At 60.7% G+C, this 21,587-nt stretch overlaps 1 protein-coding gene across 5 annotated transcripts in view; it reads left to right on the top strand.

The window, feature by feature from the left end:
* Window positions 1-21,587, top strand: part of AHDC1 (AT-hook DNA binding motif containing 1) — a 106,181-nt gene that overhangs the window by 70,875 nt on the left and 13,719 nt on the right. For all 5 annotated transcript variants that reach the window (XM_077837969.1, XM_077837970.1, XM_077837968.1 and 2 more), the window contains one exon: window positions 19,785-19,953. In XM_077837969.1, the coding sequence (XP_077694095.1) occupies window positions 19,785-19,953 (169 nt within the window). The remainder of the gene's footprint in view (window positions 1-19,784; window positions 19,954-21,587) is intronic.

Raw genomic sequence — 21,587 nt, 5'->3', positions numbered from 1 at the left:
CCATGGGTGCATGCAGGTGGCTCCTTTCCCCCAAAGGCTGAGCCAAGGACAGCCACCCCAGATGGCCCTGCCTAAGACTGAGCTAGGAGGGCAGCTAGGAATTGGTGCCTGGAGTTGCTTAGGAGAACTGTTCCTCTCCCACCTCCCATCTCCTGTGGCCTGAATAGAACAGGCAGCCATGGGAAAAGTCACATGCCTTTTAACTGGCAAGAACCTGGCTGGCTCACCTTGTTGTATGGTGCATGACACGGTCCGAGTTCACCTGGGGTGTCCGACGCTGCTCCCTGCTTTGGAGTCCCACCCCCCCCAACCTAGCCCCATTGATGCACCGAGCTTTGCCAGCGTTAGCCCCATTTTGCATGGGGGAAACTGAGGCACAGAGCAATGAGTGACATGCACAGGTCGCCTGGCGGGTCAGTGGCAGAGCTGGCAGTAAAACCCAGGGGGCCCCTCTAACCACTAGACAGGGCTGTCTGCCTTGGTGGGTGCTCTCCACCTCGCCCGTGGGCGGGTCCTCTGGCCGCGAGCCGGCTTGTGGCCTGGTTTCTGGGCTGGGGCAGGTGGCGGTGGCCTGGCGCAGCGACCCCGGCAGCGGCCTGGGAAGGGTTAATGGCGAGTTTGCTGCTCCTGCAGACAATTAGTGCCATCTCGCTGACAACACCACAGTGAGCTTCCAGCCTCCTCCACCTCCCTCTTCCCGGCCATTTCAGCTGTTTATTCTGAGCCTTCACAATTGGGATTCTGACTGGAGGAGTTGGCTCCCCTCGCTGCCCTCTGACCCGCTGTTGCTGTGGAAACTGGAGCCAATGTAGGACTCTGATGGCAGGATTACTGAGCCTGAATTCACAATCTCTAAACTCCCTTGAACATATAGAGAGCCGCCCCCCCACCCCTGGTTCCCATGGAATCCAGCTCCCGTCCCATTCGGAGTCGGGGCGCTGAGTCACGTGCCCCGTCCCCAGCAGCCCTCAGGCCAGACCCTGCCCTAAGGGGGTTACGCTCCCCATGCCAAGGGAGGGAGCATGGGCCTGGCAGCCAGAACTCCTGGGTTCAGCTCCCAGCTCTGGGAAGGCCCAACACCTAGTGGTTAGAGCCAGGGACTGCGGCTCCAGACTCCCGGGTTCTCAGATCAGTGTGGGGTGTTTTTGTGGGGCTAGAACAAGAGACTGGGGGTCAGGACTCCTGGGTTCTATTCTCAGCTCTGCCCCTGCATTGCCTCGGTCAAGTCTTTGCCCCTGCCTATGCCTCAGTTTCTCCAGCTGTAAAATGGGGCTAAGTGCCCTTTAACCATCTCACAGGAGCGGTGTGACCTTTCAGAGCTTGAGCTTCCCATGCGAGCCAATGACAAAACCTCCAGTGATGGCCAAGGGCTCAGCTCGCTGGTGTTCGCTAAAGCTCAGGGTGATTCTTGCGTGGGATCCTGTCTTGGGCCCGTCGCTGGAGGACCTGAGTGCCCAAGATGCCAGCCGACAGGCTGTACTGCAGGCTTTTTGGGCTCGCTGGCTCTGGGGGAATCATAAAACCTCCTGCCCTGTAATAACAAGCATCTTCCTTTCCTCTGCAAGCTCTCCAGGCCCTCTTCCTACTTCCCCTAGGCAGCCTGCCTCCCATGGAGCCCTGCTCCCATTTGTGTGGCTATATCAATCCCTAGGGGTAAATCCCTGGGTCTTGCAACTTTTCTCCTTGCCCCTGTGGCCTCAGTTCTTGCTCCCAGACTCGGGGCTCCTGACAGCTTCTTGCTGGCTGCCTTCCCCCTTCACCCCCAAATCTCATGCGGTGGGGAAGGCCACTGCTAAATAAAGCGGGAGTGAGCGGAGGGGAGAGCTCGGAATCTGGGCGAGGCTGTGAATTGCCTGGAGAGAGCCCGAGAGGTAGAACCGATAAATCCCCTAGCCTTTGATTAGAGCCACACAGCTTCCCCCTTGCCTCCCTTTCCCCTTCCCCTGCGCTGGGCGTGCTCCCTCTGCCCAGCTCAGTAGCCCAACAGCCCTGCTCAAGCCCGTGGAGTTGCACCAGCTCCCCCCAGCCAGACCCTTTCTGCCTTAACGCGCACAACCCCCTGGAAGCCGGTGGGGTTTGGATGGTAGGAGGGCTGCAGGATCAGGCCCTTGCGTACGCAGTGGGGAGACCCACTCCGGTGCCTAGGAGCAGAGCTCGCTGTTTTTTCTTGTGCTGCCTGCTCGTTTCCCCCGAGCAGCCAGCTGGGGGCGCAGCACTCGTGAGGACCCCAATGCTGCATCCCCCACCCATCTCACCCCCATCTGTTTGGTGCATTGCACACACAGATGGGTGCATGGAGGACCCAGGGAGAGTGGCCAGATCCGAGGGGCCGTAGAGGCCAGTCCACTGCCAGGTCCTGGCTCTGCCCTGGGAGCCATTGCTCTGTTCTCCCTCCCCCCCGCAGGGCTCCTGCCCTCTGGCCTTTCCTGAGCCGGCTGCTGCTGGAGAAACCAGACCCCTTTCCCACACTCTGCTCCCAGCCAACTGCCCCCAGCTGAAACCTGAGCCAAAAGCATCTGCAAGCCTCATGCCCCAGCTGACATTCCAGTTGTGAACAGAGCCCTCTCCCCCCTCGCCCACTCGCCCCCCCCTCCCCATCACTCCTCTCATCTGCTCCCTCCTTTCCTCTCTTGCACTTTGCTCACCCCCCCACCTGCTCTCCATGGATTTTCTTCAGGGCTGCGAGCCTGATTTGGCTTCTGATTTCTCCTTTCCCTCCTGCAGCTGCCTTAAGCCTATCTGGACCTCATCCACCCTTCTGCTCCCTGTTCTGTCCAGTGCAGCATCCCAGAGATTGAGCGGGAGGGGGGCACCTAAGCCCTTGAAGTCTTTTGAAAACAGGGAGCCCTGTCCCCCATTTTAAAGGTCGTCCCCTCTTGCTTATCTGGGGGGTGGGGGGAGGGAGAGACCTGGTTTGGCTGCGCCACTGGCTGGGTTGGTGGCTGAGTGTCAGGCTTCACGCTCCGGGCCACGCAGGGAACCCGGAGCTGTGTTAGTCATGATCAATTAGTGCTGCTCGCTGCCCCGCAGTTCTCTGCATCCCCGCGTTGTGCTGCTCTGGGCGGGCCCCTTTCAGTACCGATCGCACCCTGCAGGCAACTGTCCTGCTGGTGCATGGTGCCCCCCAAGCCCCTTCTGAGCCAGGGCACAAGCAGGGATGGGCAGGGTGCCCTCCGTTGCAGCACCATAGTGTGTTGGCATCCTCCAGCATGGTGTCCCGGGCTGCAGCGGGCGCTGGGGACTCAGGAGAGCTGTTGGGAAAATTGGGGAAAAGGCTGTTTTTGGTGCCTCGTTTCCCGACCAGCTTTAGTAAATGCACTTTGTCTGTGCTAGATGCTGCATGCCCCGGTGCAAACTCCCCAATCTGCGTCCAGACCCTCATTTTGCAGGATACCACAGCAAAGGTCCCCAGATCTGCCCGCGAACACGCTGGTTCCCTGCAGCCGCCTGCTCCGGGCTGCCCTGCCAGCCAGTCTCTTGTGCATCGGGCTGCAACCAGCTCAGTCTGCACGACAGCCAATTTTGCTGCATTATCCTGCAAGGATAGGACGCTGGACTGCAACCAGGCATCTCATTGCCAGACAAAGCCCCGGAGCCCGTTTCTCCTCTTCCCCCGGTGGAAATCCAGGGGACTGGTGCTGAAGTCAGCGGAGATCAGAATCAGGCCCCTGGGCTTTGGAAGGTGCTGTGAGCAGCACAAGGTGGAGGGAGGAGCCTGCCCACTGAACAGTGGGTCGAGTCAGGGTTTGCAGGAGCCTGCCCCTGCTGACATGCATGGAGATCTAAGCTCCTTGCCCCTCCCTGTCACATGCCATTCAGTGGGCTGGCTTCCCCTGGGCATAAGCAGGCACAGCTGAACCAGGGCTAGGGTGACCAGACAGCAAATGTGAAAAATCGGGACGGGGGTGGGGGGGTAATTGGAGCGTATATAAGAAAAAGACCCAAATATCGGGACTGTCCCTATAAAATCAGGACATCTGGTCACCCTAACCAGGGCGAACAAAGCTGGCTGCAGTGGCCTTGTGCATGCTTACAGCAGGGCTGAATTTGGCCCCGGCTGTATTTCCTGGGTGGGGGGGAGGTTCCTCGAGACTCATCAAGGGACTTGCCCCAGGTGCAGTGACCTCCCACCTCAGCCCCCCAAAATACACAGCCCACCCCCCGCTGTGCCCTGGGGAAGCGTCGCTCTGGTTGCTGGGGCAGCGGGAGATTTGTGAATGGTGCTTCAGGCCCTAAAAGGGAGCTTGCATGCCACAGCCATCAAATCCAGCAGAGCTATACCTGCCCTCCCCAGGCCGGGCACTTAGCTACGCTGCCTGGCGCTGTGGGCATTTCCCCTGGGGCCTGGAGCCTCAAGGGCTTCCACCACTTTGTATCAGAAAAAGCAGGAGCCCTCCCCAGGACACCAGCCCCATCCTCTCCCTCCCCTCCGTTGCTCTGCCCTGCCCCAGGGGCGGGCGTACCTGGAGGGGCGGGCCGGCTGCACTCTGCTCTTCGGCAGACCCTTTTTTCCTCCACAGCTGTACCTGTTCCCAGATGTGTCTGCCCCTTCCCATTCTCTTTGGTCCCTTCCTCTCTTTGCATAGTCATGGTTCAAGGTCCTCCTTGTCCCCACCCCCGCCTGGGGGGTGTGGAGAGCAGTTTGCAGTTCCCACTTCTTGAAGACGCAGCGGCATTGCAGAAAGCAGAGACACGTTCAGTTGGCCAGCGCCGTACAGCCAGCCGGGTCCATCTCCGCCATCACGGCACCCAGCCAGGCAGGACTCCGGCACTTTGGTGTCCTTTGCACCATGGACTGGGGAGATCTGGACACGTCCTCTCCGGGGAGGGGGGAATAGTCCGTGAGGATGGATCTCAGTTTGCCTGCACCTCTGTCTGTAGCGTCGCTGAGGGTAAAGGCGGTTGAACGGCGTTTGCCCACTTCCCATTTGGGGAATATGGAGTTTACCCACTTCTCGCCCTTGGTGTCCACCATTGCCACTGGCCTGCAACACCCAAAAGCTTAGTTTACCCACTTCTTTTACCACCACCTCCTCGATAGAAGACCTCAGTCCCCTTCTCCACCTCCCCTGCCCCTCTGGCACTTGGCCTGCGGTAGCCCTGCTCTGAGCAGCTCTGTCCCAAGGGCTCGGCATGGCAGGTCTGCGTGGGCTTCCCCGCCAAGAAGGAGCTGCATGTGCAGGCCCCTGATGTCGGAATTCTCCGTGGCACGCGCAGGGCGCCTGGGGGTGCAGAAGGGCGTGTGCCCAGCGGCCATCAGGAGGACAGAAAATGCTGCCTTTTGAGCATTTGCTAAGAGGTGCTGCTGGTGCCTGGACTCTGCTTCCTTTGGGAATGGATTGTTACTCCTCTCCCAGGCCTAGGTCTTCAACTTGGGGTTTCCCCACCTGAGACCCAGCCTGTTAATGTGCGTAAAGTGCTCTGAGGCGCTTGGAGGAAAGCCCTAGAGAACGGCAAAGCCTTCACTCTTCTGCAGCTGTGGGATTGCCAGCGTCATGACAAATCCCAGCAGGAGGTAGCCTGCTGGCAGGTCAAGCCCTGCCCAGTGCTCCGGCTGGATATTCAGTTTATGCCCAGCCCTGATGATCTTGTCGCGCCGCCAAAGCCTTTGGTAACGGCTCGATTGCTGGCTCTGTAGCCTCCCATTCATTGGTAAACATGCTTCTGAATTCATTGGTCTTCCATCTGAATAACATGGCCATACCAAGAAAGCTGCTGAAACCAAACCAGTGCAGGGTCATGGACTCCCCCAAAGCGGCTATGGCTGGGGTTGGCCCCTGGTGCCCTGATTTTGCCATCACGGGTGCAACATGGCTGGTTTTGTCACTGGGCGTTTATTAGGAGTGGTATTATTTTGTCTCTTGGTGGAGCTCTCCAGCGCCACCGGAACCCATCGGCAGAGAGTGAGCCAGCCTTCAAAAGGAAGCCACTCCGTCAACGCCCCTCAGCAGCTGCGTTCTCCTCAATTAGAAGAGGTAATGGAGCAATTTATGGGCATCTCCAAAGTGATGCCTGAGTGACAGGCTGCATACGATCAGCACCGGGGCTCTGCCAGCAACTTGTGTTTTTCCAATTTGAATGGAAAGCTCCCTGGCAAAAATAATAACAAATCCCCCAGTGTGGCAGGCACAGGCTGGGAAGCCGGCCCCTCGCCCCAGCTCCATCATCAGCTGGGTGCTTCTGTTCCTTGCACTTGGGCTGGGACGGGTAGCCTGGGACAGGTTCCCACGTTCCAGTTCAGGTTTATTCCGGGAGCTGGCAATGCCATGGCTGGGGTGGGGTTGGAGGAGAGCTCCTTGCAGCACCCAACTGTGCCCCCTCTGGCCACGTAAGGAACAGCATTCGCTCCAGCCCAACTCTGGGGCCGGAAGGATGGCGACTGCAGTGCAGAGACAGGGCGGGGCTGTTAAATGGAGAAGATCCTTCCGCAAGTGCGAGAGATGAAGGGCCTCACTGATGGGTCTGGTTTGGGGAGGAGGGCTGGGAATCAGGACTCCTGGGTTCCACTTCTGGCCCTGCCACTTGCGTGCTGTGGGATCTTGGGCAAGTCGTGTAATCTTGCCGAGCCTCACTGGAAAAACAGGTCTGATTATATGTTCATGCCTCGCAGGTGTGCATGAGGGATCCCTCATTAGTGTGGGGAAAGTGCTCTGAGATCCCGGGGCACAAGGCTCTGTACAAGTACAAAGTGGTGGTCCTCTCCCCTCCGCGCCGTTCATCCTTGGTGCCAGGTGTACAACGCTCGGGGGGGGGGGTTGTTAGGGGACAAGGAGAGTGGGGCAGGAAGGATTCCAGAAAGTAGTGGGTTTGGGGGTGCTTGGCAGGGGAGGACGGGGGGCTGGGTGCTGTGGGGAGCATGACTGAAGGAACAGAGGGAAGGGGGGAGCAGAGCAGGGAGGGCAGAGGGTGGGGACATGAGCGGGGAGAGGGTCTTGCAGGTGAGGAGCTTGGACGTGGTGCAGTGAGAGATGGGGGATTCGGGGGGAGCGGCGGGTGGCCTTCAAGGCAGCGTCCGGGCTGTACCCGGGAGGTGGGAAGGCTGGAGAGGTGGAAGCTAGAGGTGCAGCGCTCCGGGGGGGTTGGGACAGCGCTGCATGGGGGGGGCGCAGTCCCACGGGATCAACCCCGTCAACCAGGGGAGTAGACACAGCTTCCCGCCACCGATGCTCCCACTGCCCCCCTCAGTTCTCCTCCCACTGGACACAACGGCAACCCCCTGCTGGGGACTGAACCGGGAGCTGCTGGGCCCCCACTGCCCTGCCTCTCACACCCCAGGGCAGTGCACGGCTCTGATCCAGCAGCCTCCACACCCCCACTCTGGTGAGGTGTAAATGCCTGCGTGAGGGGTGGGGCTGGGGGACCCAGGACGGCTCTCCCAGCTCAGTGTCCCACAGGGGCAGCGTTGGCCTGGGCTTGGGGGGAGCTCCAGGGAGCATCTCCTGTTCCTGTGGCCTGCTCCTGGGGATGGGACCGGGTGCCGTGGCTCACCGGCCTGGCTCTCTCTCGCTGCAAATGGCAGATGGGGAGCTCTAGCTTGTGTGTGTTTGCTTCACATGCCTGACTGGCATACTCTCTTAGGCGTTATGCTGTCCCTGGGTGTTCACCTCTCTTCCCGCCCCCTCCCAGCCGCCGGGATCTGTGCAGCAACATGCTTCCTTTGGCAGCCTCTCCACAGGCCCCTCTCGATCCCCGTCGGCCCTTCCGAGCCTCCTGCCCCGACGTCTGGGTCTCCTGGGAAACCGGCTCCTCGGCCAGGCGTTTCCGCTCAACGAATGCGCGCCCCCCCGAAAGCCCACCAGCAGGGTCGTAAATCCTGCCGGGGAATTCTGCCCTTCTTGTCTAGCTGGTTTCTAAAATTGGCCAAGGGAGGGACCTGTGTCTTCCCCCACCCCTTTATCTGCCCCCCCCCCCCCCCGCCCGGTTTGCTGGTGAGTCACCAGCACGGCCAGTGAAGTGCACAGGGGCTGGGCGGATTGAAACCCAGCCTGGGGTCGTCGCGCTCACGCTGGCCTAAAATAAGGACAGCGTGCAGGGGTGGGTCACCTGGCGAGGGAGAAAGCGAGGGCAGGTTTCTGCCTGGGCACCACCAGCCCACAAACTCAGTGCCGTGGGCTAGGAGGGCAGATGGTGGCATTGGTAGCTGGGGACGTGAACCGCCCGGCTTGCACACCTGAGCCAGCCTCAGGAAACAGGGGCCTAGTGATTCCTCTGCCTCTCTCGCTCCCCCGCCGCTGCTTTCCTGCTCTGTCCATCACGCCCTCCGCTGCCCCCCCCCTGCAGCTCCCTGGCTCTCTCCTGCCCTTGGGGCTAAAAGCCGAGATGGGCGCGCAGGTGACTGGAGCCTGTGTGGGGCGCTGCACGCCGGCCTGTGTGGCAGAGACACACAGCGGGATCGCTCTGCCTCCCCCGGGTCTGTGTATTTCCACCTTCCTGCCCCTCTCCCCCTGGCACTGGGGAGCACCGCCTCTGGAGCTCTAGACCTTGGGACGGGCATGGTTCCAGCTGGCGCCTTCCAAATGTTACTGGCCTCCCAGCATCCAGCCTGCCTGGCGTTAACCCTCCGTGTGCCATAGGGAGGAGGCAGATGAGCCCGTGCAGACTCCCCAAGGGGAGGTTTGAGCCTGTCCACCTGCCAGCCTCCACCCCCCACCCCCAACACACACACCCCCCAGCTTGGCTTCCATAGCCAGCCTGAGATGGGAAAAGAGCCCCCTCCCTGTGCAAAAAAGCCAGATAGTGCCATGAGCCAGCGTGGGGCGGGTACTGGGTGGGGCGGGCGCTGGGCAGGGATACAGCCTTGCGGTCTGTCTCTAGGGGGGGACATTCTGCAGATACTTGGGGGCAGGATGGTAGCCACCATCCCGCCCCGCGGGGGCAGTGGGGGGCGCGAGGCCCAGGCGTGGAGTGTGGGTGACTGGTCGGGCCTGAGGTGGGAAACAACCACACCAGGGACAATAAGGCTGAGAGCAGAGGCAGGCGTCGGCACGGCCCCTCTCCAGGCTGGCCGCTCAGCCATGCAAGGCATGCTGGGCCAGGAAGCTGCTGGAGGAGAGGAGCACCGTCTCCAGCTCAGCGGGGCGGGGGAACAAAGCTGGCACTGAGGAAGGCAGCTAAATTTAGCCCCTTTCCCTGCTAGCTCTCTCTGAACTGCAGCTCTCTGTTCCAGCCGGCCGAGGTGCCATGGCTTCGGCAGTCCATCTGTCGGCCGATTTCTCAAGCCCCACCTCCCCTGCCCCCTCCCCTTTGAGGAAGGGGAAGGGGTGGGGAGAGAAGGGGCTGGAGGGAGGCAGCTCCATCCCAGCCAGGTAGGAAACAAGGGTCCAAATCCTGCCCTGCTCCCCTGGATCCAGGGGCGGTGAGGCAGGGAAGAGTCTGGCCTTTAAGGGTAGAATCACACATCACACCCCCCCACAAGTGGCGGCTGCGTCGTTGAGCCCGCACATGGTGGGGGCAGGCTAGTTTATTGCCTGGCAGCCCCTGCCCAGACCGACTGGCTCCGGCGGGAATAGTCCCCTTTCAGGAGGCACCAGCAAAGTCCCCTGGGCAGACTGGTACCAAGCGGGCCAAGCATCAAAGGCCCTGTCTGCTCCAGGTGGGACGGAGCCGAAAGAAGCCACTGGCTGGGCCCCTTGGACAGCTGTCAGCGGCCCCCTTGACAGCTGCACAAGCACTGGGGCGCCCCGGGAGGAGGTCTCTGTCTGTCCGTCCGTCCGGTCTGGCTGCAGCAGCAACATCTCTCATGGTTTCCACCCAGCGATGGGGAGATAGACATGTTGAGCTGCTCCCGGGTCAGACGGGCTCCCTAATCATAGAATCATAGAATATCAGGATTGGAAGGGACCTCAGGAGGTCATCTAGTCCAACCCCCTGCTCAAAGCAGGACCAATCCTCAATTTTTGCCCCAGATCCCTAAATGGCCCCCTCAAGGATTGAACTCACAACCCTGGGTTTAGCAGGCCAATGCTCAAACCACTGAGCTATCCCTCCCCCCAAATCCTTTCCCACCGGGCAGTGCTTGGGGCTTGGAGGTCGCCTGAAAACCCGTGCTCGCAGAATGCAGTGGTATGAGCTGCGCTGGTGAGGTGCATGGTCGGGGAGGAGGCCGGGCGGTTCTCTTAGGGTCGCCATGTAAAGGCCATGCTGAGCCAGGGGAGGGCGGGGGCGAGGAAACCAGCTCTCTGGTGCCATTGGTGCCCCTGCGGTGGCTTCCTCTCTTAGCGGAGCTGCCCCCGAAGGGAGCACACACCTCTAGCAGCACTGGGAGAGCAGACTTCGCAGAGTTAGGCAGCAGGGTGGGCTGCACCTGTGTGCCTAGGAGTGGGAGGGTCCTGCCCGCACGCCGGGCCCGGAATGGGTGAGAGTTCTTCAGGGCGAGGTGGTGCTGAGCCGCTGAAGTCAGTGAATAGACGTTCTCAGGGGGGTCGGTCAAGCTGATTGCAGCAGGGAAGCGTTGTGGCTGGAGAGGGGGACAGAGGTGTCCGTCCTCCCCTGCCCCGCCATCACAGAGGCAGGAGGTGCCTTCACCTTGCGTGCAGCCTGCCGTGAAGACCTCTGGGATGCTGCTCTCTGTTGGGAGCATCTTTGGTGAGCTTAACTCTCCACTGCTTGTGTCTAGTGCAGAGCCCTGGATGGCTGGGCTTTGTGCATGGGCCTGCATGCACTGCCCAGATCCCAAGTGACATTCCAGAGTCGTGAGGAAGGAGGGGACTGTCTCTAATGCACCCTCCAGGAGTCCCCGTCTTCTGGAGACTGCATTACCCCTGCGGGGGCCAGCCAGGTGGCCGTGTCCAAGCCTGCCGCTGGAGATGCTCCACAGATGGAGGCTTCTACCCCTTGCCGAGAGCTAGCTTGTCGCCAGCTCCGTGTGCCAGGTCTCCCACCCAAATCCAAAGAGTGGGAGTTTCCCAGGCGGTGCCCATAATGGGGCCATCTGCCTAGCAATTCTGCACCCCGCTGCTAGGCTCCCAGCGCCCGCCATGGAGCATCTCACATGTGACATTTCTCTCCATTCGCCGTTGCCGCTAGAGTGGAACTGGGTTGCGGCCATCTCTGCTGGAGAGAACTTCCCCGGCTAGCTACCCGATTCTGCTCCAGGCAGCAGAGCTCCCTGGAACCTAGGAAACTCTGCTCCCAGGGGCGCTATCGGAGGAAAGGAAACCCAGCAGCTGAGGTAAGTCTGCCGAACCCGCTACCTAAGATTCAACACTCTGGCCATCTGTTCTGTCTCCTCATTATAAATTCCCCCCCCACCCCCCAAAAAAAAGTCAGCGGGGGGGGGAAAAGGAAGGATCGAGTGTTGCGAACAGTGATGGGAGCACGGCGGGAAAGGGTCGTTCTTTTCTGCAGGCTGATGGCTATCGTTCAGATCAAACAATCCTGCCACACGCACACACACACCCCTCCTAGTCCTCTGGTGTTTCACCTCCAAAACCCCGGCTTCCCAGCTGGAATGAACTGGATAAAATGGCTTTATTGGTCTCCACCTACCCCTCAGTCTTCACGCAGCCAATCTGCAGCCACGTTGCCGACGCTTGTGGTTTGAGCGCAAGTCTCGCAATGATTCCGTGGGTTTCCTATGGCCCCAGCTCCTGGAGTCCTGGGATTTATGTGAGAATCTCAGTTTTCATTGGGTGGCGGTGAGGGAATAGTTTCTCGCTTGGAAAGGTGCAAGACAAATACAAAAGACCACCGCCACGGTTTGTGATTTTTAAAACAAATCTTGTGATTTTGGTGGGGGGGGGGGTCTGAGTCATGATTTTTTTAACACTGGGGTTGGCCGCGCTGCTGCCACCCTGCGGTTCAGTATGAGCGGCTGCCCCTGCCGAAAAGTAGAGGAGATCTGGAAGGCTGTGGGGTGCCCCAGGCCCACAGCAGGAATGGAGGAGCTGCAGATCTGTTCTGAGGGGGATTGGGGTAGAGGAAAGCAGAAGGTGAACAGGAGGGGGGTTGGTTTGTGTCAGGACAGACGGGAGTTGGCAGAGATGGGGGAGGAGCTACGAGTGGTATAGCCGGGGTCCGGGGGGGGGCGGCGGTCTCAGGTCAGGATTCTGGGGCACTGACAAAGCTGGGTGGACAAATTTCTCTTCTGAGGTCTCTGCCCTCCCCCAGAACGTCTGTGTGAATCGGGGGGAGGAAGCCGAGGGTTGCAGTTGCTACGCCGAGGTACCCCCGCACCCACACAACACAGACTCGTTGGGGGTGGTCCTTGATAAAAGGCTGGAGTTGCGAATCCATCCCAGCTCATCACCGGCGCGCCGAGCGGGAGCGTGCCCAGGCCGGTGGGGGCTCAGTGACGCGTTGGAAGAGCGGGGGCATCGGCGAGGCAAGCCTCATGTGCAGTAACATGGACAGGAGGTGCCAGGGGGTGAGAGCAGCCGAGCGTGTGCCTGTTTCATCTTCTCTGGAAAGCCTGCTGCAGTGCCCTGCGGGGCTGGGCAGCCGGCGAATCCCGGAAGAGGCTTATTCCTGAATCCAGCATCAGTCACAGGCAGGTCTCTGAACTCCATCTGCATGCGCATCCACGGATTTGGTGACAGGAGGTCTTTGGCTGCACTGTCCCCACTGCCATCAGCCCTGAGTCCTTCACTGATGCTCTGTGTCAGCTGTCTCACCAGAGCGGGAAGGGGGGCACGCGATCCCTGGTAGTTCTTCCGGTTTGCATCTTAAGCCCCCAGTTCTCGTTCTGAAATCCCCTGGCTTTGAAGGACCCTGCGTTTACAATGTACCGCCACTTGCTTTTGGGAGGGCGTCACTCCAGGGCAGGGGGGACCAGCAAATCCGGACCGCCAGATACTTTTGAGCTGATCCCGGAATCTTTTTATTTACTTATTATTGTCATTAGTGTTATTCTATTTTATTGTTTTCTCTGGAGTCTGGACCTTGACTCTACCTTGACCGAGAAATTTGGAGCTGAGCAAAAATCTAATTGACTACCCCTGCTCTAGGGTATTACCCAGGGCCCCGGTGTGCCAGGCACTGCACAGAAACAGTGCGAGACAGGCCCTGCCCGGAGACTTTCCGATCGAAATAGACAAGAGGCGGGGTTATCACCCCATTGTGCAAGTGGGGAGCCAAGACACAGAGAGACTAATTGGTTTTCCCAAGGAAGGTTGTAGCAAGGCCAGGGATTGAATCCCACCCTGCCGAGTCCCAGTCCACAGCCATCACCACAATACCATCCTTCCTTTTGCTCCTCCACCTCCCCCTCATCCCCCAAGAGCCGCACAGCGCTCAATAGCCCAGTCACTGTGCTGACAGAGAGGGAGAATGACCTTTGGAAAATCGGGCAAGGGGGGGGAAAGACCTGCAGTTTGGCAATAGGCAGAGAATACAGCCGGGAGCTGCAGAGGAGAAGGCTCTTGCACCAGATGGTGAGAAAAGGCAGTTGAGGAATGGAGCGGGAACAGAAATGGACATAGTCAGGAGAGTAACAGAGACAGCCATGGGGCCAGATTCTTCCTGGGCATCAGTGTGTCGGAACTGGGACTGACTGCCCGGAGGAAGGTGATTTAGTTGGAGCCTGCTCAAAGAAGATCTCTGGGTTTGTTTCTTTTGGCGTTTCAGTTTCCCTATTGCACCGAGAATGTGGATTTGTTTCTCTTCACGGCCCTGCGGCCCGGGGCGGGGTTCGGACCTGGCCAGCCCCGGCCCGTGCATTTTTCATCTGCATTTTGTATCTCTAATGAAACTAAACAGAACCCCCCAGTTGTGGGGGCGCGCCCGGGGTGGGGAGGAGAGCGTTCTGGCACTCCTTCCCCCAGCCCAGTGCAGAGCTCTGGTGGGTGGCACAGGTGAATACTTTGTTCTGTTCTCTTTTGATATAAAGCAGCCTATTGGATGTGGGGGAATCGTTAAAGTTCGGACTTTCCCAGGGAAACCCCGGGGCTACCTGTGCCTCCCCGCCCAGGTAACCTCTGAGCTCCTGCCCCTGGGACGCTACACACCATCTGTTCCTCTCTCCAAGTGACCTCCACCTTCCCGCCTCTCCTCTGCCCCATCCACCCTGTCTCTGGTGAAGGCCTCTTCCGCCCCCCACTGCTCTGAGCCTTTCTCTGTGGCTCCCCCAGTGCTGCTGAGATGTCAGCGTGGGGGACACGGGCCTGGGAATCCAGGCCAGCTGGGCTGGGCTGCTTGCCTCACTGTTTGCTTTGGCTTACGGCCCTTCCCCTCTCTGCCTGCCTTCCCCAGCTGTGGAAGGGGGGTGAAGAGACTGCCCCGCCATTGTGAGCGCTGCTGCGGGGGAAGTGGTGGTGGTATTTGCACTGGGATGGGCGTGGTGATGGCTTTCCGAGCTAGCAGACGCTGGCCTCTCCCGGGCAGGGACCCTGCCTTGGACGTATTCTGGAAAGGACGCTAAGGGCAGGTCAATGCTGCAGCCCCAGGGCTCAGGGGGAGCAAGGTGGGGAGCGACGTGAGTGTGAGGGGGCAGGAGGAGGTGGGGTGGGGTGGGAGACCAGGGCTGCATAGGGCCACAGAGGGGAGGGCTCCTAGAATTTAGACTCATGTAGCTTTTAAGTCCAGAAGGGCCCATTAGATCATCTCCCCTGACCCCCTGCAGAGCTCAGGAGAGGAACTGAGTGCGGGGAGGTTGGACAAACACAGAAACCCTCTGAACCCACCTGCCGGGAAGTCAGCACCCTGCTGATTTCCATTCATGTCAGCCAGCCCAGGCCTGGTTCCCCGGACGTTTGTTCGATGGAGCAGGTTGGGGCCGGCGGGGGCTGAGCCGTGACTGCTGCGGGTATGTGGGGCCAACAAAGCACCGTCTACAAATGGCCGAGGAGCAGAAAGAGGGAGGAGGGAGCAGGTTTGTTTGGGGTACAGCTCTGAGCGACAGGGTGGCATTGAGAGAGCTCCACATCTGCCATCTTGCCACCCCAGTGGCCCCCCAGCAAGGAGGGGCACTGGGGCCGTTAGGGGGGTGGGAAGAATTCTGGAGCCAAGGACAGCTCGGCCTGGCCAACTGGGAAGCCGGGGAAGGGTGAGGTGGCTGCGCCCAAGGGGGCCAGCGTGTGGCCCTCTTTCAGTGCAACACCCTGGTTCGTGAAGGAGTTAGCAGGCGCCGTCCAGACCCGGCAAATGTCTTTTGCGCTCCAGTCTGCGCAGCTGCTGGGTGACTGCTGTTTGTCTGCCCATCCATGTGGTCTCTGGGCAGGCCCCAGGCCCCAGTGCAGAGCCCATCCCTGTGGTATCCGGACAGGCCTCGGGCCGTAGCGCAGAGCCCATCCCCGTGGTCTCTGGGCGGGCCCCAGGCCTCAGTGCAGAGCCCATCCCCGTGGTGTCCGGGTGGGCTCAGTGGCAGTGCCCATCCGTGTCCTGCAGGACATTCCCACTTCGATCTCATCTCCAACATGAGCTCCTCCGATGGCTAGGCGGGGTGCGTCACTTCCCTATGGGAGGCTGCCGCTTTTCCGCTGAGCTGATGACAACTCGCTCCCCCACCGAACGAAGTCTCCCCATGGCACCGCTGGCCAGCAGCTGTCGCCTGGGTGGGCCAGCGGCACAGCGAAGCCTCGCTGTTACCCCAGCCTTGTGCAGGCGTGCGGGGCTGGGCTGTGGCACTGACCGGGGTGGGGCTAGTCCTTGGAGCAAACAAGCCCTGGCCTAGCTTTCCCCCTTCGCGCTCAGCCCCGGCCACCCTGTCCGCCTGCTGGGCTCAGAGGGGTTCTAGGCAGGCCTGAACACAGCTGCCCCCCACCCACCCCCAGCTCAGCACCAGGCTGAATTAAACACCTTGAAAGAGGCTGTGTCCTTCCCGGAGTCACCTTCTCCAGCCGGGGGCGGGGGGGATTAGAGCTTCAGAGGGAGCCCCCTCTGCCCCCCATCCATCCGGCGTGGGGCAGAGGGCGCTGGGCAGCCTCCCAGGAGAGGGGAGGGCTGGCGGAGTCTGTGTCTCTGCTTCCTGCCACCAGGAAGCCTGAAACTGCTAAACTAATTAAAGATTTTCAGCAGCAGGATTAATCCTGGGGTGGGGGGGGAAGCTAACAGCCCAGGTAGGCAGGAGGATATTGGATTTCTGAAAGGCGAGTCAGCACTCTTCGGGGCTGTTATCTTTCCGAGGCTCCAGGGGTCAGGAGGTGGGAAACAGAGGTGACTGCAATCTCTCTCTCACCCACCCTGTGCATTGCTCCCTCTCTCCTTCTGTGACTCTTCCTCCCTCCCGCTTCTCCATGCATCTTCCCCCCCCCATGCATCTCTCTCTCCCCGCCCCCCCATGCATCTCCCCGCCCCCCCATGCATCTCCCCGCCCCCCCAGGCATCTCTCTCTCCCCACCCCCCCAGGCATCTCTCTCTCTCCCCATGCATCTCTCTCTCTCTCCCCATGCATCTCTCTCTCCCCCCCCCATACATCTCCCACCCCATGCATCTCTCTCTCTCTCTCCCTCCATGCATCTTCTCTCTCTTGTGTGGTCTCTAGTCCTGTTCTGTAACCAGAGAGAGAGAGAGGGAGGGAGAGAGAGAGAGAGGGAGGGAGGGAGGGAGGGAAGGGGGGGAGGAAAAACTCCCCCTGGCTAAGAACCCGGGAATGGTGAAGTCCAGAGCTCCTAATGCAGAACATGTGGCAGGCTGCCTGAGGCAGAGCAGAGGAGGTGAAAGTGAACATTGTGTGGCGAGCATCCGCCCAGCGGCCCCTCCCCCCAGCCCCCCCAGCCCACTCCCACCCCTCTCTGGGCTGTGTCTGCCAACGCTCAGCACGCCCCAGCCGAGGGGGGTTGGGCTGTGCCAGGCTGCGGCTCAGGGTGGGAGCTTGCCGCCCCGGGCACGTGCGGCATCGGTCCCAGCCCCCAACTCCCGCTGGGCATCGAAGCCGGGCGGGCAGTGCCCGGGGCCGTCTGGGAGAGGAGCAAGGTGGCTGTGTCGGGCAGTGCCCATTGTGTAACACAGGGGAGCGAGTCCCAGGTCTATTCTGGGGGCCTGGAGCCTCCCGCAACAGGCCCTGCTGTCCGTGTTGTAGGTGGGAATCCGGAGTCACCCCACATGGAACACAGAGGAGTTACTCTGCGTTCACACCAGGCTCGCCGGGAGCCTGCCGTGGTTATCTGCATGAGCAAGCCTTGCTATTGCCCCACCAACAGCCGCGTCGCTGCCCAGGGGACACACTTTCTGTGCTCAGGACCCATCTGTTGAGTTGCATCGTGCACTGGGCTGGACCCCAGCCTCGCTGGGCTGCGCCGGAGGAGAAGTGGGGCGTGGCGCCACTTCTTCAGGCCGGTGGCTCTGATGGGAGCTTGGTTGGGCCCCGCTGCAGAGCCCACCTGCGGGCTCTGCACTGAGCCAGGTGTATTGTTCTCGATGCACAGCTCCTTCGAGCTCCGCGCCCGGTCCCAGTGGTGCCAATCTGGAGTCGCTCCCCTGCCAGCTTGGTGGAGCAAAGACTCTGCCCTGACCCCCATGGAGGGCGCCTCCGATATCCTGGCTCACTCGGCCAAGGGCAGGGGGCTGCATTCTGGTGCGCCCCGGGCCTCCGTTTGGAAAGGCCCCAGAGCAGGGGTGGAGGGCGGAGGCCGCAGTCTCTGGCTTGGCCAGGTGAGCATCCTCTGATGGCCCGTCATGCGTCAGCAGCAGCTGAGCCCGTCAGACGTTGCAGATCCCCATATCCCACCCCTATGCCTAGCGCAGAGCCGTGTGCTCCAGCCCCTCTGCCTTTTGGGGGCCTGCGGTGGGGGGGAGTTGCCTCCTGCCTCCCCTCTGTCTGCTCAGCAGCTGCTCAGGGCTGTGCCTAGTCGTTAAGAGGCTTTAATAACCCAGAGCAAGTGTGGTCTTGTTACAGCCAGAGAGGAGCCCATGCAGAAGCTGGCTGGAGCTGTGTGTGTGTCTCTCGGGGTGCGTGTGGGCCAATGTGTGCGCATGTGTTTGTGTACAACGTGTGTTGCCCTGGGTGTGTCCGGGTGACTCGGTGTCCTTGTGACTGGGTGTGCCCAGGCGGTGCGTGGCATGAGCTTGCATCGCCCTGGCCACGGCCTGCCCTGATTTATACCGGCATAAAACTGCCCTGAACCCGACGTAGCCACTCTTGAACTGAGACAAGGTTCTGGTCCCATCCCAGTCCCGGCAGCAGGGCAGGCTCCCAGTCCCTGACTGGTTTTCAGTCTCTCCACGTTTCACTCGAATTAAAAGGGAAAGCAGCATGTGCGCGGGGGGGGGGGAATTGGTACCCCGGGGGCTGTTCTGGAAAGTCGTCTGTGCGCTTCCTGCCTGCCTCTCCTCCAGCAGCTCCCAGCTCCGGGCGCATTAGCAGCTGCATGAGAGACTAGACCGGTCTTTCTAGTGCATACTTTGGTGCTCCGCATTGCCCCTTGGTGTAACTCTACACCACCCAGGCCAGCAGCAGCTCTCTGCAGGGCTGGAGACAGAGCTGCCTGCATTTCTGTGCCAGCCGGGAGACCCGAGGTTGAGGAGGGGAAGAGATGTGGACTGAGTAACTGACAGGTTTGAATTCTCCTTCCCTGCCTTGTTGATGAGTTGTCACGCTAATGCAAGCAATGGGAAGTCTGGATCATGCTCTGTGTGTGTGTGTTGGGGGAGGACACAGGCAGACAGGAAGAGGGACAGTCGCACAGGCTAAGGGTGGGGAGCAGACAGACACACTCGGGAGGGGCACCGGCGGACACACAAAGATACAGACACACACACATAAGGTTACAGAGGAAGAGAGGCAGAGACACACATACGAACGCAGGAGAGGCTGGTAGACCCACAATAACACCGACTCTCAATCGCACAAAGAGCGAGCAACACAATCCAGGAGAGACTCAGACTGAGGCATGCACACACCCACTGAGACCTACTAGCGCCCGCACATCTGCACCAACACACAAAGAGAGAGCAAAAACCGCAACCCAGCAGCACACCCACGGGCAGGGGGAGCCCTAGGTCAGGGCTTTCGCTAATGCAGAGCTTGGAGCCTGGTTGATTTCCTCTAGGGCTCTGATAGATCCTGCGTGAGACGGACCAACAGACACGAGCCAGAGAAGCCAAGAAAGAGCGAGATGGGGCTGGGGCTGAATTGACGAGTGGTGGCTGGGCAGGAGGGGAATCACCCTGGAAAAACACTGGAAATGTCAGCACGGGGCCTGCAGCTGACGCCACCGGGACAGGCCGGGGCCCTGCGTCCGGGAGCCAGCCAGAACTGAGCCACGTCCGTGTTTCCATCCAGGCTGATGGAAAGCCGTCTGTGTCCCGAACGCTGCCCAAGCAGCGACCTCGGGCACGGGGGGCGAAACGGGGGGAGGAGGAGGTGCCGTCACCCCTCCGTCGGTGGCCAGAGGGAGCCTGTCAGTTCTCTCCGGCACGTTGGGGTGGAGAGGGAGGGAGAGTGGCTTAGACAAACAGACAGTTGCAGACAGATGGGTAGGCGTGAATGCCTGTGCGGCTGGCTGTACCCGCTCTCTCTCACACACACACACACACACGCGCGTGCAGGCTGAATAACCCTGTGGGAGCCTGTCTTTAAGATGCCAGAGCGGAGCACGATTCAGCAAAGTGCCATGCTGGGCTCTGTGCTGCTGGTTGCATAAGCCCCCTTCGCCAGCCGCCGAATGCGGCCTCCCCAGGGCCTGCCATGCGGAGGGTGGGGGTGGGAGAGAGCCGCTGCCCCTTTGCGCCCCAGGCGCCGTTGCTGCCCCCACTCCCCCTGCGGGAAGGGCATTTCTGGGCCCCTTCCCCTGTTGCTGGGACAAACCCCCAGCACCGCCAAGTTCCCCTGCGTGTCCCTTGCCCCCCGCGTGGGACCCTGCACCCCCCCTTGGCTCACGCACCCGGGTCTGTGTGCTGCTCGTTCACAGATGGGAGCTCCCTCGCCTGCCAGCCCATCGGCCTGGAAAACGGAGCCAGCCCGCCAGCCGAGTGGTTCCAGCACGCCCAGGGCTCCGGGCTGCACCAGCCTGACAGCGAGGCGGACGGCGGCGAGAGGAACTTCAAAGTGAATCTGCACTGCAAGCACTCGCGGCCAAGGTAACGGCTCCAGGGTGCAGGGCAGCCTGGTGCTCTCTGCAAGGGAGTGGGGGAGCAGCCTCGTGTTGTCACAGGATCTCAGGGTTGGAAGGGACCTCATCTAGTCCAACCCCCTGCTCTAAGCAGGACCAATCCCCAATTTTTGTCCCAGATCCCTAAATGGTCCCCTCAAGGATTGAACTCACAACCCTGGGTTTAGCAGGCCAATGCTCAAACCACTGAGCTATCCCTCCCCCCATGTTATCTATGGGGGGGGCAGCCCCACGTTATCGATAAGGGATGGGAGAGCAGCACTGTGTTTTATTTTCCCCAGAGCACTGGAGGCCGGAGCCATCTGAAGATCTGGGCCTGCAGATCTGATTCACGCCCCTTAGGGTGTTCTGGGGGAGCCACGCGGGTGGATTGTATTGCCTATCTCTCCCCTGCCCCTTGAGTTGAGCAGATGTGCTGCAGAGGGGCTGTGCCCAGGGTTGAATGGGGCCTTTGTGTTTCTCCCCCCACCCCCAGCAGCTGGGCCTGCCAGCGCTGCCTCCCCGGAGCACCTGCCTTTGCCCCGCGGCGAGCGTCTCCATCTCTGCGGCAGCTGGGGTGGGGTGGGCGGTGAGCGAAGGGGGTGGTAGCACCTGGGCACTTGGCCCTCGCTTGGCACTCAGGACTAAGGATGGACGAACTGACTGGAGCAGTGAGGGGTTCAGGTCTGCAAACCCTCATCAGCCTGGGTTTGGAGCCAGCTCCGTTCATCAGAACGCCCAGCTTGGAGGGGACAAATGGTTGGCGCTGGGCTTTGCCCACCTCTGTTCGAGACCTCCACCTGTGTTTTGTTCGAGGGGGGCTCCCAGTAGGTGGGCACCTCGGTGTTTCTGGCTGTCTGATCTTTCTGTGCTGAATGGTGACCTCAGGGCTGGCGTAGCGGGCGGGGGGGCTGCAGGTTGGGATTGAGGGGCAGTAGCACAACTATGTAGGGCAAGCTTGCCTAGACCTCGAGCTTGCCCAGTTCGCCCCTCACCAGCTGTAAAACCCACCCAGCACTTAGCGCAAAACCCAGCTTCACTGTCCAGGCTGGCTGCTGTCAGAGACTCCCCACGGAGCCTGCCCCTTGAGCACGCGGGGGGAGCACAGGCCCCGGGCCGCGCGCTGCACAGAGAACCTGCCTGTGAATAGCCATGGTGACTTGCCCGGGCAGGCAGCCTGTTTCCTAAGTGCAGTGAAATAACCCGGTCACCCCAGCTACGTCTGCCAGCACCCCTCTCTGTGCCCATGCCGGGGAGAGACAGGGCCCAATATCCGGAGCTTCCCCACTGCCCGTCATTGCGTCCTCTGTCCATGGCAGTTCTGCCCCAGGGAGGCTGGTCAGTATCATTAACCCAGAGGGGAAATTGAGGCACGGGGCAGCGAAGCGACTAGCCCAAGGTCCGAACTCGGGTCTCTTGGTGTACCCGTCCCCCCCGCTGCAGCCACTGGCCCGCACTGCCTCTCCTCCCGCCCCGCACATAACGACAGCCGCACGCTGTGTTTGATCCCTGCTGGCTCTGGTGCTTTTCCATGGGATCCTGACCCTTCTCACTCCACATCTGGCCAAGCGTTGCCTGGAAACGGCAGCCCTAAGCACCGGGTGTTCTCCAGGGGAGGGGGCG

This window comes from Eretmochelys imbricata, chromosome 19 (genome assembly GCF_965152235.1).
Source record: "Eretmochelys imbricata isolate rEreImb1 chromosome 19, rEreImb1.hap1, whole genome shotgun sequence".
Lineage (NCBI taxonomy): Eukaryota > Metazoa > Chordata > Testudines > Cheloniidae > Eretmochelys > Eretmochelys imbricata.
The sequence above is the reverse complement of the archived record's forward strand: the minus strand, read 5'-3'. Positions and strand labels throughout refer to the sequence as shown.